Source organism: Arachis ipaensis, chromosome B10 (assembly GCF_059453495.1).
Source record: "Arachis ipaensis isolate K30076 ecotype BB chromosome B10, ASM5945349v1, whole genome shotgun sequence".
Taxonomy (NCBI): Eukaryota; Viridiplantae; Streptophyta; class Magnoliopsida; order Fabales; family Fabaceae; genus Arachis; species Arachis ipaensis.
In genome coordinates, this window is record NC_142435.1 from 112,664,188 (window position 1) to 112,680,570 (window position 16,383).

Genomic DNA, 16,383 nt, shown 5'->3' on the forward strand with positions numbered 1-16,383 from the left:
AATATAATGTTTATTATATAATTGTTAAATAAAATAAAAAATATTATATAATAAAATTTAAAATTATTTTCCATCTCAAATTAACAATAGTTTCACATGGTCTCTTTTATTTTAATTAGTCAATAATTAACGAAAATTAATCGTTTCATTTATTTGCTATAATTTACATATATATCTATATCACTTTACTGATAAATAAAAACAATTTAATGCTTACCAAAGTTTGAAAAAAAGAGCATTTCATATATTACAAATATCAATGAGTAAGATAAGATAACATCGGCTCGTAAAGTTTTTATATAAAAAAAAATGTATGACCAATATTTTTATTTAAATTTAGTTAGTAATTAATTAATAAAAAAATAATAATTTTACATTATTAATTATATTATTAAAAATATTAATAATAATTAATTAATAATTACAAATTATAAAATCTGTTTATTTTCTAACACTCCTCTTTTATATATATGTTTTCCTTAATCTATCACTTATTTCATTAAGTTGGCTCCCAAAAATTATGGTAAAAATAAGTATGCAAATCAGTTTTTAAGACACCAAAGAAATAAAAATTAATTTTTAAAAAATTAGTTCATATTAACATGAAAAAATTAACTCGTAATTAAACTCAATAATAAAAACGTCTAACTTTGGAAAGAGAAATTAAAGAAAAGCATAGATATAACATATAAGTGGATGGGAAAATCCCAACAGTGTGTGCCAGTGGAAATCTCTTTGATGGGCTGAAATATTGTGTAATTTATCTTTTCTGTGTGGGAGAGAGAACTCATTCTGCGTTCTCACTTTCACACTCCCAATTCCATTGCAAAGTTGAAGTCCGTAACTGTCTCTGTATCCACTAACCGCCTTTCATTTCATAATGGAGTTGGCCGCCAAGCTCCACCACCTCGATCTCACTTCTGCCTTTCTCAGCGGTGGCTCCGTTATCTTCGAACCTCCTAAACCTCTCTCCCGCCCACCCCTTCATCTTCGCCCAGTTCGCATCAACAACGCTCACTTCACTAACCCAACAACAACAAGAAGAAGAAGATTCTTCGACGCCATAAGACCTACCAATTCCACTACCACTCTCCGTTTCTCCGCCGTGGCCACCGACGACACCTCCCTCGCCGAAACGACGATCGAACAACAAGACGACATCGAGTCCCTCCTCTCCGAACCTTCTTCCAACGACTATGACTTCGATAAACGGCGCGCCAACAAGCAATCCACTACGGGAGCTTCCAGCGTTTCTTCGGGGGTAAAATTGGAAAACGTTACCAAGAGCTACAAGGGTGTAACGGTTTTGAAAGACGTGAGCTGGGAAGTGAAGAAGGGAGAGAAAGTGGGCCTCGTTGGCGTTAACGGTGCCGGTAAAACCACGCAGATGAGGATTATTGCGGGTCAAGAAGAACCCGATTCAGGTAACGTCATTAAAGCCAAACCGAACATGAAAATCGCATTTTTGAGCCAGGAATTCGAGGTTTCGCCCAGTAAGACGGTGAGGGAAGAGTTCACGAGCGCGTTCAAGGAGGAGATGGAGATAGCGGTGAAGCTTGACAAGGTTCAGAAGGCTCTAGAAGGTGCCGTGAATGACATGGATTTGATGGGGAGGCTTCTTGATGAGTTTGATTTGCTTCAGAGAAAGGCACAGGCTTTGGATTTGGATGAGGTTGATGCCAAGATAAGTAAGTTGATGCCTGAGCTTGGGTTTGCAGCTGAAGATTCTGATAGGTTGGTTGCTTCTTTTAGCAGTGGGTGGCAGATGAGAATGTCTCTTGGGAAAATTTTACTTCAGGTATCTATGAATTACATATCACAAACATGCTGCTATTCTATGGGGTACACACATACCAGATTATATGTATTTTCTTTTTTTTTTTTCCCGAGAATTGAGACATTGTTTGTTGAGTGGGATAATCTAGTTGGAATTGAGTATAAGGGATGCTACAGTTGTGTTGTGAAGGGTTGCTTCTTTTGTGAAACCTTTCTCATGCATTGGCTACACTGCATGCACTACTTTGTGGCAATTACTCCATTTGATCTTAAATAATTGTTAATTGTGTTCAGATACATAGAATTTTTTCAGCGTCTTTGCGTAAATTTATTGAAACATTTAGCACACTGTGGCTTGGTAACTGAAAACTTGATATCGGTTGCTTCATTGTTTTGGTTGTTTTCTGTCGTCACTCTTCAATGCATAATGCTTGCGTTCGTATTAGTAAGCATTTGGAATAATTGATGTTTTATGCTGATAAGATTTAAATTGTCTGTTTGCAGGAGCCAGATTTGTTGTTGTTGGATGAGCCGACGAATCACCTTGACCTTGATACCATTGAGTGGCTCGAAGAGTATCTTAACAAGCAGGATGTCCCCATGGTTATCATTTCCCATGACAGAGCATTTCTTGATCAGCTGTGCACAAAAATTGTGGAAACTGACATGGGTGTATCCAGGACATTTGAGGGGAATTATTCTCAGTTTATACTTTCAAAGGCAGCATGGATTGAGGCACAGTACGCCGCATGGGAAAAGCAGAAGAAAGAAATTGAGCTGACCAAAGATTTAATTAGTAGGTTAGGTGCTGGAGCAAATTCCGGCCGTGCTTCATCTGCCGAGAAGGTATATGTGATGATGTGAACTTTGTACAAAGTTGAAGGTTCAAATATACCAGTTCTTGTACCTGCTTGTGTTAAATTATTGAGATTAGGTGCATTGCTTCCACAGTGTGGCTTCAATTGTTTTCTTGCTCCTTAGTCCTTATATTATTTGCTTAGAAAGAATTCCTCCTTCGTTATGTATGACAACAGAAGCTGGAGAGACTTCAGGATGAGGAACTAGTAGAGAAGCCATTTGAACGGAAACAAATGAAAATCAGGTTCCCTGAGCGCGGAAGGAGTGGAAGATCTGTTGTAACAATTAAGAACTTGGAGTTTGCCTTTGAGGATAAGGTGAGTTGCCTTGCTTTTCTTGTTTACAAGTGGACATTACAACGAGTGAGTTTGTGTCTGTAAGTATGTCATCGTTCAATGGAATCATCAATTGATCAAATTTTGTTTTTCATATTTTGGTGCCAGACACTTTTCAAGAAGGCAAATCTTACAATTGAAAGGGGAGAAAAGATTGCAATTATTGGTCCAAATGGATGTGGCAAGAGTACTTTATTGAAATTGATAATGGGTATAGAGAAGCCGATGGGGGGTGAGGTTGTGCTTGGGGAGCATAATGTATTACCTAACTATTTTGAGCAAAATCAGGTTTGCCACTGCAACGAAGAATATATTGTTTGTAATTAAATTGTGATGCTGCTCCTAGTTCTGATTTTTGAGTTAATCGAATCGTGTGCAGGCTGAGGCACTGGATCTGGACAAGACAGTGCTTCAGACGGTAGAAGAAGCTGCAGAGGACTGGAAGATTGATGATATCAAAGGACTTCTTGGCCGATGTAATTTTAAAGCTGATATGCTTGACCGAAAAGTTTCCCTATTGAGTGGTGGTGAGAAGGTAAATTGATCCAACCCAAAAATGGATAATTTTGGGATATATTATTTACCTTTTTCCCCCCCATGCATTTGCACCATCAAGAATAGTGTTTGCATGGCTGATTCTCGTTGATTTTCCCAAGATATGTCTTTGTTTATTTTTTTAATTAAGATATTCTTTCTAGCTTCATCTTATTGTTCTGATGTAATAGCTTTACTAGTTCTATTGATGCTCTTCCATTTCTCACTCTCCAAAATATGATAACGCACAAATATAAATATTTGGAATTTATCTCGTCTCTTCCTTGGTTTGCTAGGCACGGTTGGCTTTTTGCAAATTCATGGTAAAGCCATCAACTCTACTTGTGTTGGATGAACCAACCAATCACTTGGATATACCTTCTAAAGAAATGCTCGAGGTTTGTCTCAATTTACTCTCTATATTTCTCCTCATTGGAAGCTCAAATCACCAATCACACTACTGATTTATTTCTAATTCTTCTACCAGGAAGCAATAAATGAGTACGAGGGCACTGTTATCACTGTGTCTCATGATCGATACTTTATAAAACAAATAGTTAATAGAGTTATAGAAGTTAAAGATGGCACCTTACAGGATTATGCAGGCGATTACAATGTAAGTTAATTTGTTCCTTTTCTGTGATCTCTATATAAGAGTTATAGCTAGTTGAAATGGGTCAAATTCTATACATGTAGTTGGCCCTAGGAAGCCATGCTTGATTGCACTTGATCCTCAATTCTCATATATGATTTAAGTCCTCAAAGTTATCTTCTAGCTTTCATTTGGTTGCTTTGCGATTTTGCATTTGTGAGGGATCAAAACCAAATAAACCCTGGGTCATTATATTTTTGCTTCTTATATCTATAGGTCATTTTACTGGTTTTTGCTTGGTGTACCACATAGATTGCTAACAAGTTAGAATCTCGAAAATTTTGCAGTATTATTTAGAGAAGAACCTTGACGCCAGGGAGAGAGAGCTCGAACGGGAAGCAGAGCTTGAGGACAAAGCTCCTAAGGTGAAAGCCAAGTCTAAGATGTCTAAGGTAAGGCAATGGTGTGGTTAATTAATCGGAGAATCTGGTTAGATAGCTTGTAAATTAAAAATTGCATTGTTAACAGGCTGAGAAAGAAGCACGGAAGAAACAAAAGATGCAAGCCTTTCAGGCAGCAAAACAGAAGTCTAAAAGCGCCAAGAATGCCAAGAGGTGGAAGTGAACCCATTAATTTATCATAGAATCCCCATACTTTTTTAGACGAATTTAAACACTGCCAGGGGCTGCAAGGTGAAGTAGCACATTGATTATTATTTTTGCTACTTAGCCTTTTGTATATATCAATCATATCATGTATGAATAAACTAATTCATTTGAGTAATTAAATGGAATATAGTAGATTATCAGCCATGAACCAGATTTTTACTGCGATTGGACAATTTGTTTTCTTGGGAAAGAAAAAACATGATTAAGCGCTAACACGGTGAAGCATACACAATACATAGTCCGGTGTCTCGTTCGTCGAGGCTTTCGTTCAAACTTCAAAGTGCAAATAAGAAAAGAAAGAAAAAGATAAATAGGTTTTTAATTTTTTAGTTTTTTGGTTTGAAGACACGTTGAGTTATTGAAAGGTTTAATTATTCTGTTGGTCCTTATAGTTTCGCAAAATTTTCAATTAGATTTTTATATTTTTTTTTTCTTTTAATTGGGTCTCTGTACCAATTTTTTTTTTCAATTAGGTCTCTACCGTGACCAAACAGTTAGATTTACTGGAATATTCTGTTCCTAAATTAAAGATTCTCTAACGTTTTTCCTAAATCCCTAATTTTCTTTCACTCTTATTTTTTGAAATACCAAAATAACCCTCCCACACTTAGAAAAAAAACTGTTCGTTCTCTCAAACATAGAGAAAAATCTCATTCACGTTCCTCCCCTTATTCGTTCGTTGGTAGCACACTCCGTCAGCTGCGGAGATCAACTCCACTGGAACATTATTAAAGGGTTTCGCTTCTCCAATGTCACTCCGTCGTTGTAGGCGTTGTTGCTGCTTCTAAGTAAGACAACGCTTAACCTTGTCAGTCATTAAAAGGTTTTTCTTTTTTTCTCTTGGAAAAATTTGCCACATTGTTCGTTAGAGCTTCCTTTTGTTTCTGAAAATGGTTGAAGAGAGATTTATGGTATTGTATTTTCTTGTTTTTGGTATGCAGTTATGGGTGATTTGGATTTCACTATTGAAGTCCACCATGGTGGCAAATTTGTTGACAATGAACACGGATTAGAGTATTTAGGAGGAATGGTTGTGGAGGATTTACATTTTGAGTTGATGAATGGTCATTGCAAGAGAGTGTTAGTCAGCTAAAGCAACTAGGGTATAATGGTTTCGCCAGGGTATGGTACAAGGAACCTGTGATGGATTTGAAGTCAGGTCTTAAAGAGATGAAGTCCGATAGGGATGCGATGAGAATGGCTAGGTCACTGGTGTCAAGTTCCTGCAAACATTGCAAGGTATAGGTTGTCGATGGAGCCAAAGAAGGTAACGAGATTGAAATCACTTCAACTGATGCTGATTATGTGCCAGAGGAAGGTGAAGGCAGTGGCTCTGACTCTGGGTTGATAGAGGTTGAAGTGGATGCTGAGTTAGAGCCTTCTACTGATGAAGCGGTATTTAATGACAGTGCTGATGATAGTGACCATGAGGATCACTTTGGGTTTGAGGTGGAGGATAATGATCCACAATCAAATGCATCTGGGGAATTTACTGGCCCATTAAATGATGATGGACCTGCAGCAGCTGGAACATTTCAAGGTGATGAAGGTTTAACGGAGGGTGATAAGCAAGTTGGGGGCATATCTGATGGATATGAGACTGATGATATAGACAGTTATGAGGGAGATTCTGATGATATGATAAAAAAGAGGAGGTTTCCCAAATACAATGAGATAGAGATGAATAGAGAGTATGAATTTCAAGTGGGGCTGGAATTTAAATCACTAATTCAATTTAAAGATGCTATTAAGGAGCATGTCCTATTGAATGGTCGGGACATTAGGTTTCGAAAAAATGATAAGGTGAGGTGCAGAGTTGTTTGCAAAGGAAGAAAGGGAAAGTGCAAGTGGGTTTGTTTTGCCAGGTTGGGGGTTCTGACTGTTTCAGGATCAAGAATTTGAATGGAAAGCATACTTGTGGAAGGAACTATAGCGGAAGACTTGCATCAAGTAGTTGGATCTCAAAGAAGATTGCAAACAACATCAGTAGAGGCGAGGAAATGAAGCTTGCGACAGTTATTCAGACCATCCAAGACAAATATATGGCCAATATCACTGTTGGTAAGGCTTACTGGGCAAGGAGGAAGGCAAGAGAAGAGGTACATGGGCGGGCAATCCAACAGTATGCTAAGCTAAGGGATTACTCATCCAAGCAGATCCTTGCACAATAACACCACAGACACATGCCTCAAGGTTCAAACTATTGGTGCCCAGCTTTATTTTCTGCTCTTTTCTTTCTTTTTCATTCTCTTTTTCTCTTTTTAGGATCTTATTAATTCATTTAAGTCTCATAGAATGCACTTTAAGCTCATAATTCAAGAGATATCTTAGCCTTGTACCTTATTGATGAATCAACTTAGCTAGCAAATACCACCACAACACTAGGACTTTATTCTGCACATTGGATTTCACTCTTGTTTTTCACAACAATTTCTCATAATTTCTTTTATTGAGCTCAAGGACACAGCATACAATTCAAACAGGATGAAAATGAAGCATGCACTTAGACTAGTAACCCAAAATGACAATAAAGAAAGACACATAGAATGTAAAGGTTCATGCAAACAAGGCACAATCATACTTCCAATTAAAGCATTACAAACCAAAAATAGTTGAGTACCAATACAACCTCTTGGTGTCTTCTTGTTTCTTCTTTATCATCCTCATTCATAGCTTTTGTATCCTTGTTTGTCTCCTCGGATGATGGTGCATAGTTCTTCCAAGAGATTGATTGAATTCCTACAAAGTTATTGGAAGTTGCTTATTCCCCAAGTACTTGAGAGATGGTTAGCATGTATGTATGCTTGTGATTTTCTAAACTTAAGTTGGTATGTGAACACCAAACTTAGTTCCTTGCCTAATGCAGCAGATTGAATATATGCAGAGAACCTCATGTGCTTTTATTAAGAATACAAACTATAAACTAGAAAAACAAACTATGAACTAGAAACTAAACACATGTTAAATAGTTTCTCTGATTGTTTGGAGTCAGTGACTTGTCATTGAAGGGTTGCAATGTGTTGTTAAATGAAATCTGTGGTGGAACACCAAACTTAGAATCACACATTCACCCTTTGAACTGTTTTGGTGTGCAACACCAAACTTAGCTCCTTGCAGTACAGATAAATCTACTTACTCTTTTATTGAATTGCCTCCCAACAAGCGCTCTTTTAATGTCATTAGCTTGATGTGTTGTTCATGACTTTCTTCCTCTTCTTCCAGTTTGTTAAGAGAAATGACCTCAAGTGGAAAAAGGAGCCAGTTGATGCCCCTTGCTGTGAGTGCCTCCTTCCAACAAGCTTTATTTTGTGATTTGCTTGAATGAATTTGCTTGTTGGATTGTTCTTTGACCTTCTCTTTTTCATGGATGTGATCCTTTGTTTCTCGGTCACAATCCTCATTTTGGTGCTTGTTTCTACTGCCTCCACATCTTTGATCTCAGAACTTGGGTGTTGTTAGACAGTTGGAGCATCCTCTTCATCAAGAGCTTCTTGAATTGGTGGTTCAATGAACTCACTCTTTATGCAACTCTCTGTTTCATTGGGGTGTTGACTTCCTTGATTGATTTCCTCCCTTTCTACTACATGATGTTGTATTGAGTCTTTTGGGAGTGAGTTTGCATGTTCCTTTGTCACCCCTAGTAGCCTCTGTGGGTATGGAGCCTTAGGCTTATATACTCTCACAACCTCCTCATTCTTCATATGAATCTCACTTGATATGGATGCCTCTTTTTCTTGTTCTTCTGATTCCTCCCTTGTACTCACCATTTAGTCCTCATCCTTCTTGCTAAGCACCACTCCAAAGTGTTTTGCTATATTGTTTAAATGTGCTTCAATGTTTCTGAAGGTGATGGTTTGTTTTTCTGTCAATGCTCTGAACTATTGAATGAACTCTTCAGTTTTTGGAGAGAGTGAAGTGGTCTCTCTATGTGACTGATAGAGAGATTTATGCCAATTCGAAAAACTAGATAAAGTAATTTCGTTGTGAGTATAGTCCAAATCGGCAATGAATCCTCTCAATCAAAATTTAATTCAAGATATTGTCACAATTCAAATCAAATTAACCGAGAGTATTTAGACTCCCGGGTCGTCCTCCCTAGGAATTAGTGCCAACAAGTGCATACAATTTTGGTTGCAAGAAAGCAAGGGGTTTTCTCAACAAAGAAACAAACAATCAAGAAATAAAAGAACAAGACAAAATTGCAATTAATGAAGTAATAAAAGAACAAAAGAACTATGTATGTAATATGGACAAGTAATACTCAAAATTGATGGAAAAGTGGTTTAAAACATAAATGAAACCTTGACTTGGGATGAGTCATGGAATCCCTTCCTTGCCATAACCACAACTATGATAATTGTGATGGATTAATCTCACTAAATCAACCCTTAACATCGAAGGATAAGTCAAGTGAGCATAATTGTTATTAATCCACAAATCCTAGTTAACTTACCAAATTAATTGGTAAAAAGCTAGTATTATTGGAAACAATAACAACTAACAACTCAAGAATGATCACTAAATGTTGGACATTATGGCTCTAGTAATCCATAAACTCATTTCCCCAAGCCAAGGGGTGGAAATCTACCCCATAACTAAGATTGGCATTTCATCAAACACATAGAGGGCATAAACATAAAACATGACAAAATTGGTAAATTAAGGAAAGCTATGAATCACAAATGCTTAAAATCAATAAAGGCAACTCAAACAAACATATAAAAGTCATCAAACATCAAATTAAACAACTAGAAATCCAAAATTACAAGACTATGTAAATATGGACAAAGGAGATGAAAATAAAAGCAAGTGTAGAACAAGTGGTATAATAAAAGAGAGAATTAAAGAAATACTTACAAAAAAAATTGCTATAATCCCAAAACTTGAAGTATAAAATGCTACAAACCCTAAGAGAGAATTTCCTAATCTACACTACTCCTACTCCTACTATGTATTTTTCCTATTCTAAGATAGCTCCCTTTGTTATGTGTTGACATGCCCTTAATATAGCCTCTCAAATTAGCCTTCAGCACTTCAGAAATGGGCCTAGAGACCCCCAAAACCGCGCAGCACGTGACTTTTTAATGGAAGCATGCGCTGGTACCTGTGCGTACGCATAGATGTGTGCGTACGCAAACTTCGCTGAATTTCCACTTGTGCATACGCACAGATGGTTGTGCGCACGCAGGCATGCTGATTTTCTTCTTGTGCATACGCACGCATCCTTGTGCGCATGCATGCATGGCTGAGCTCTCCTTTGTTTTCTTCATGCTTTCTCCTAATTGCCTACTCCTCTTCCATTCTCACCAAGCCATTCCTATCTTATTCATCTGAAATTACTCACAAATAACATCAAGGTATCGAATGGAAGGTAAATGGAATAAAATTAGTCAAAATAAGCACAAAAGAGCATGTTTTCATAATCATGCACAATTTAGGGAGAAAATACAAAAGCATGCTATTTAGGTGAATAAATGTGGGTTTATATGATGAAATCCACTCAAATCAATCCAAAATTTATCATCAAATATGGATTCATCAATGACCTCAGCTCTTCAATGAATTGTTCTTCAGAATAGGGTTGTGCTGTCTGTCTCAATTTTTCTTCATGCTCTCTTTTTTCTATTTTCTCCTCTTCGTTTGTCTTTGTCATTTCTTCGAGGAGGAGTTCTATCCTAGCAAGTCTGTCTTCTTCTCTCTTTTGTTTGAGTTCTTCAATGATGAGTTCCATCCTAGCAAGTCAATCTAAAGGAGGTTGTGTAGGTTGTGATGGTTGGTTGGGGTTGGCTTGTGAATGGAATTAGTTGTTTTGTGGTTGTGTGTTTTGAAGGTGGTATGACTCTTGTGGGTAATGGAATGAGTTTTGTGGATGGTGAAATAAATTGTATGGATTTAGAACGGAATTTTGTGCTGAGGCATACTCAAATGATGAAGAATTTAGACATGTAAAACTCAGAGGTGAGGTTGGATAGTTGAGAGGTGATGGCTCTTGATGAATGGGGTATGGATGAGTGAAATCTCTTTGATTTTGATCTTCCCATCCACAACTTGAGTAGTGATTAATTTCACCAAAATATGGACCATTTTGTGGTTCTGGAAAGTATCCCATTTCACGTTCTTGATACTCCCACCCACCATGAGCATAATAACGTGAAGCATTCTGTGGTGGTGGAAAGTTTCTCATGAAATTTGATTGACCAAAAGATGCTGGATGCTCCTTTCTTTCTTGCAAAAAGCTTTGTCTCAAACAATAATCACCAAAAGAAATTGGAATCTCCATTATCATAAATGAGGGAATGTCACAAACAGTTAGTGGATAAATCAATAAGGAAAAACCACTCAAATTGCAGAGAACAAAAATAAACAACTGAAATAAAACTAATCAACAAAAGAAAAGAAAAGTGTTCAATCTAGTTATCCTCTAATTTAATCATTGTCAATACAAAATCAATCCCCGGAAACGACGCCATAAACTTGATGTCATGAAAACTTGTCTCTCAACAAATTTCCACCGGCAAGTGCACTGGATTGTCGTCAAGTAAAAACTCACTATAGAGTGAGGTCGAATCCTACAGGGATTGGTTGGTTGATCAATGTTAATTGGAGAATTGTCCTAGTTGAACTAAATCAGATTTGAAATTGGGATTGCAGAATGTAAATTGGAGGGAAATTTAAAGAGTAGAAAATGTAAATAACTGAATGTAAATAACAGAGATTAAATGACAGAATGGAAATTGCAGGAAATTAAAGTGCAGAAGCTTAAATTGCAAGAAATTAAAAGGGAATGGGGATGGTTGAGCATCAAATTAAAGTGCAGAATGTAAAGAGAATGGCTAGATCAGAAAGAGGGGGGGGGGTTCATTGGGCTTTAGGAGATATTGAATTCTCTGGATCATATCATTTTCATGTCTTCCTCAATCAATGCATTCATTGACTTTGCTTGGCAATCTTAGGTGATTGGATTCCAATGTCTTGGTTCACCAATATTTCTAAGCTTGAACAATTGCCCAATGTCTTGCTTTAATTACTCATGGGAAGAGATGAAGTTTGGTCACTGATTATACCACACAAATTCATAGATCAAAGTATTAGTAGGATTACATGTCACGATATCCATCCAACCCCCACTCTATTCCAATGTGAGAAAGCATTTCTAGCATGATTTTCTCATCCCTCTCTCAAGGATCAGAGGAAACCCAATTATGAATAGCTTCTCTGTCAAGACAACTATCCAATTGAATTAAGATCGAAAGCTTTCTAACAAAATCAAGAGAAAAGAGAGAAGAAGATGATGAAAACTATTATTGATCCATTGAATTACAATAGAGCTCCCTAACCCAATGAAGAGGGGTTTAGTTGTTCATATCTCAATACAAATCAAAAATAAAATGAAAAAGGAAAGAAAGTACATGAACTAGAGAGAAAAGTACAAAGAAAAAGTAAACAGAGTTCTGAACTCCCAGAGCCCCCCTCAGGGCCTCCCGAGAGCTCACTAAATCTTCAACAACTCTTCTATTTATACTCTTCTTCAATTGGATCTTCAAGTACTTGGATGTGGGCCTTGGCCTTTGTTGAAGCTTAGTTGAGAGTAGCCTTTAGTGACGTTGATGAGGACGTTTGAAAGTTAACGTTCATACTCTGCATGGGTGCCATTTTGCATTGAAGTTGGAGTTGACGTTGGAGTTCACGTTGGAGTTCAACGTTTGAGCTCAAACGTTGGGTTAAAATTTTGACAAATGAGGCTGGGACATTGGCCCTAGAGTTTGACCCAACGTTGGACTCAACGCTGGACTCAACGTTTGAGCACAAACGTTAGCCTACTCACGCGTACGCGCCATATGGCCAAAATCTTCACCCACGCGTACGCGTCGATGCACTTTTTCCAACTCCAAATTCTTGAAATTTATTGCACATGTTGGAGGTGACATTAGACCCCCAACGTTGCTTCCAACTTTGGCTCCAACTATGGTCTCTTGAATTGAAGTTTGAGGCATAGTTGGAGTCCAACTTTGGCTCCAACTTTGCACCTTTCTTGGCCAACGTTTGAGGTAGCGTTTGAGGTCCAACTTTGGGCTCAAACGTTGCCTTCTTGCTTATAGTATGAGGCATACTATGCATCTCTCTTGGCCAACGTTTGAGGCAAAGTTGGAGGCCAACTTTGGCTCCAACTTTGCACCTGTTTAAGCATGAACGTTTGAGGCAACGTTGGAGCACCAACTTTGCCTCTAACATTGGTCTCCTTTCCTCTTCATCAATGTTTCTAATTTCATGCTCCACTATAGACTATTATACATGGTTGGAAAGCTCTGAATGTCAGCTTTCTAACCCAACTAAAAGCACCTCAATTGGATATCTGTAACTTTAAGTTATGCTCTTTTGAAGGGGACAGGGTCGCTGGCATTGGTGTGCAACATTTGCGGCAACGTTGGCACACCAACGTTGGTAACAAACGCCAGATTCTGGATCTCAAACTCATTGTCCACCCCATACTATTATATATTGTTAGGAAGCCCTAAATGTGTACTTTCCAATGCCGTTGGAAGCACATCGTTTGGAGCTCTACAGCTCAAGTTATACTCCATAGAAGGTGACGAGGTCAGTTGGCCTTACTACAGGTTGATACTATGTTCATCTTTGCACTTTTGGGGCAAGTTTTCTCCCTCAAATTTAGTGTCCACCATGTAGTGCCATATATTCTTGGAAATATCTAGATTCCTACTTTCCAATGCTTTTAAAATCACCTCATTTGGAGCTCTGTAGCTCAAGTTATTTTTGTTTGAAGAAGATCCTGTCAGGCTGTCACAAGCATAGTTGGAGGTATTGTTGGAGGTCCAACTATGACCCCAACTATGGCACCGTGAACCCTGATAAACTCTGATTTTATGGTTTATCTTGTGCTTAATTTGGGTGGTTTTATCAACTTTTCTCACATTTATTCAATGAAATAGCATGGTTTTGCAACTCTCCCTAGATTTGTGCTTAAGTGTGAAAACATGTTTTTTAGGCCTTAAAATAGCTAAATTTAATTCACTTTAATTCTATTCGATGCCTTGATATATTTGTTGAGTGATTTCAGGTTCATAAGGCAAGTATTGGATGGAAGAAGTGAGGAGAAAATCATGCAAAGTGGGAGAACTCATGAAGAAATGAATGAACCGCAAAGCTGTCAAGCCTGACCTCTTCGCACTCAATCGACCATAACTTGAGCTACAGAGATCCAAATGAGGCAGTTTTAGTTGCGTTGGAAAGCTAACATCCAGAGCTTCAAAATGATATAAAATTTTCCATAGTTTTCTGACATCTAGGGACGCGCACGCGCACTATATGCGTGCATGCCGATGGAGCAGCATGGGTCCACTTTGGGCAACTCGTTGGGGGCGATTTCTAGCTCATTTTGGGCCCAATCCAACTCATTTCTGATGCTATTGAACCCAAGGATTGAAGGGGTAATGAACCAAGTAGTCATAGTTTAGTTTTTATCATGTTTTAGGGTATAATTCTAGAGAGAGAGGCTCTCTCCTCTCTCTAGATTTAGGATAGAAATTAGGGTAAAGTTAGGTTAATCACTCTCAATTCTCTCTTTCAATTCTTGTTTTGATTTTAGTTCTCATTATATTTTGGTGTTCTATTGTCTCAATCTTCTTAGTTTCTCTTGTTAATTTCTTGTTTTACTCTCTTTTATGTTTATGAACAATTATTGGATCTTAATTTTCTTTAATGCAATTTTATGTTTACATGCTCTTCTATGTTTATCTTCATTGTTATTGTTGATTTCTTGCTTGTGTTAGTTATGGATTTTCTTTAATTCTTTCATTTTATGATGTTTACTTTCCTTGCATATTAGGTGTTTGATAAAATGTTTCCTCTAGTTTTTGAGTAGTTTTCTTGACTCTTGGCCTAGGCTAAGGGAATTGAGTGACCTTGAGTCATTGGGTCTCAATGAATTGGTGATTTGAGAACCCTTGGTGATCAATTTGATATCCATTGACTCTAATCCACTACTAATCTAATTAGTAAATAGGTTGGGACTTATGGGTTGATGTGATCAAGCCTTTTTGATGTACTTCAAGCTTAGGAGTAGATATTACGTACTTAAAGCTTTTGGAGGTAGACTTAATAGGTTGGCCTCTCATAATTATCAATATATGGTTTGTAGACAAGGATGGTGATCTCAATTACCTATGTCTAGCCAAGAGTACTTTTCCTTTATTTCATTAGTTTTTTTTGTCATTTTACTTTCTTGTCATTTAATTTTTCTTGCCATATACTTTTCTTGCAAAAATATAAAATCAAACCCCTTGCATCCTCATAGCCAATAATTGAGCATTTCATTGCAATTCCTTGTGAGACGATCCGGAGTCTAAATACTTTGGTTAATTCTTATTTGGGGTTTATTATTTATGACAACCAAATTTTTGATGTGAGAATTGTTTGTTGGTTTGGAGCTCTGCTTACAACGAAGTTCTTATTTCCATAAGAGAAATTCTAAACCGACACGACAAATCTCATCTATCAAAATGGCGCCGTTGCCGGGGAGCTGCATTGGTGTTATGTTATTGGCTAATGTGAATATTGTGAATATGTTTGCCTTTTGCTTATTTGTTAGTTTTTATTAGCTTTAGGACTTTGTTGCTTATTTTTGTTAGCTTTTGCTTTTATTTGTTACTATGAATTCTCATCCCTTTGGCTATGAGTTTGGCTCAAATTATGTTGTAGGGAATGAGAACTATAATGACAATATGCATCAAGGATGGAGCAATCAAGGATGGAGGAAACCTCAAAGGATTGATCACCTTTCTTGGCATCAACCTCCTCCGGTCTCTTATAGGTATAATTCCCCTCCAAATGCATATCAATCTAATGGATGTGGTGACCCTTATTGTGATTGTCAACAACCACCACCACATGCCTATGAACCACCCCTTCAACATGATTTTGAACCACCTTACTCACAAGCCCCATACCACCAAACACCCCCATGTGACCCTAATCCTTATCCACCATACCAACCACCTTATGAGCCATATGAACCATACATAAAACCACCACAATTCCAACACAACTACTCCCAAGAAGCACCTCCATATACACTATCTCCGTACCCTTACCAATATGAGCCACCTTCCAACTACAACGCCTTTCTCTCAAATAATGAACCATCTCTTCCACCACCGCCCCCGATGAAGCCCTTATGCTAGAACTAGGAGATCTTAAATCTCAATTCCAAAGGCAACAAGAGGGGATGGAAAAGGAGTTTAAGGAGCTATAAGCCAAGATGGCTATCCTAGTGGAAGCCGTTAGAAATATGGCCTCCTCCCAACTAAGCCTAAGCAACCAAGGCACTCCCATTGACGAATGGGGATAAGCAATTAAGGATCATAGTGAGGGAGTGAGTTTAGAGCTTCAAGGTGAAGAAGAGAAGTTGAAGCAAGAATTGCCACAAGGGGAGGAAGTTAAGACAATTGAGCTAGAAGGAGTGGTTGAAGACCTAGGAGATGTTGGAAGTCCATGGGAATGTAGAATCATAAAACCCTCTTCCAAGAAGCTTGACATTGACGTTGAGGAGGGTGTACAACCTCCAAGGTATATCATGGTGAAAAACTTTGAAGAGGTTGACCAA

The 16,383-nt window shown here is 37.8% G+C and overlaps 1 protein-coding gene across 1 annotated transcript; it reads left to right on the forward strand.

The window, feature by feature from the left end:
- Positions 1-665: 665 nt before the first annotated feature.
- Positions 666-4,907, forward strand: ABCF5 (general control non-repressible 5). The gene is made up of 9 exons (XM_016325180.3): positions 666-1,798; positions 2,281-2,622; positions 2,811-2,951; positions 3,078-3,257; positions 3,349-3,504; positions 3,800-3,901; positions 3,991-4,119; positions 4,443-4,547; positions 4,624-4,907. The coding sequence occupies exons 1-9, from the start codon at positions 881-883 to the stop codon at positions 4,717-4,719; spliced, it is 2,169 nt and encodes a 722-aa protein (XP_016180666.1). The 5' UTR covers positions 666-880; the 3' UTR covers positions 4,720-4,907.
- The last annotated feature ends 11,476 nt before the right edge of the window (positions 4,908-16,383 follow it).

Bases quoted from the DNA above. Each gene is read 5' to 3' on its own strand.
- ABCF5 (XM_016325180.3), top strand. From the start codon at position 881: ATGGAGTTGGCCGCCAAGCTCCACCACCTCGATCTCACTTCTGCCTTT. The intron at 3,505-3,799 runs GTAAATTGATCC...TTGGTTTGCTAG, and splicing joins TATTGAGTGGTGGTGAGAAG to GCACGGTTGGCTTTTTGCAA. The intron at 3,902-3,990 runs GTTTGTCTCAAT...TTCTTCTACCAG, and splicing joins CTTCTAAAGAAATGCTCGAG to GAAGCAATAAATGAGTACGA.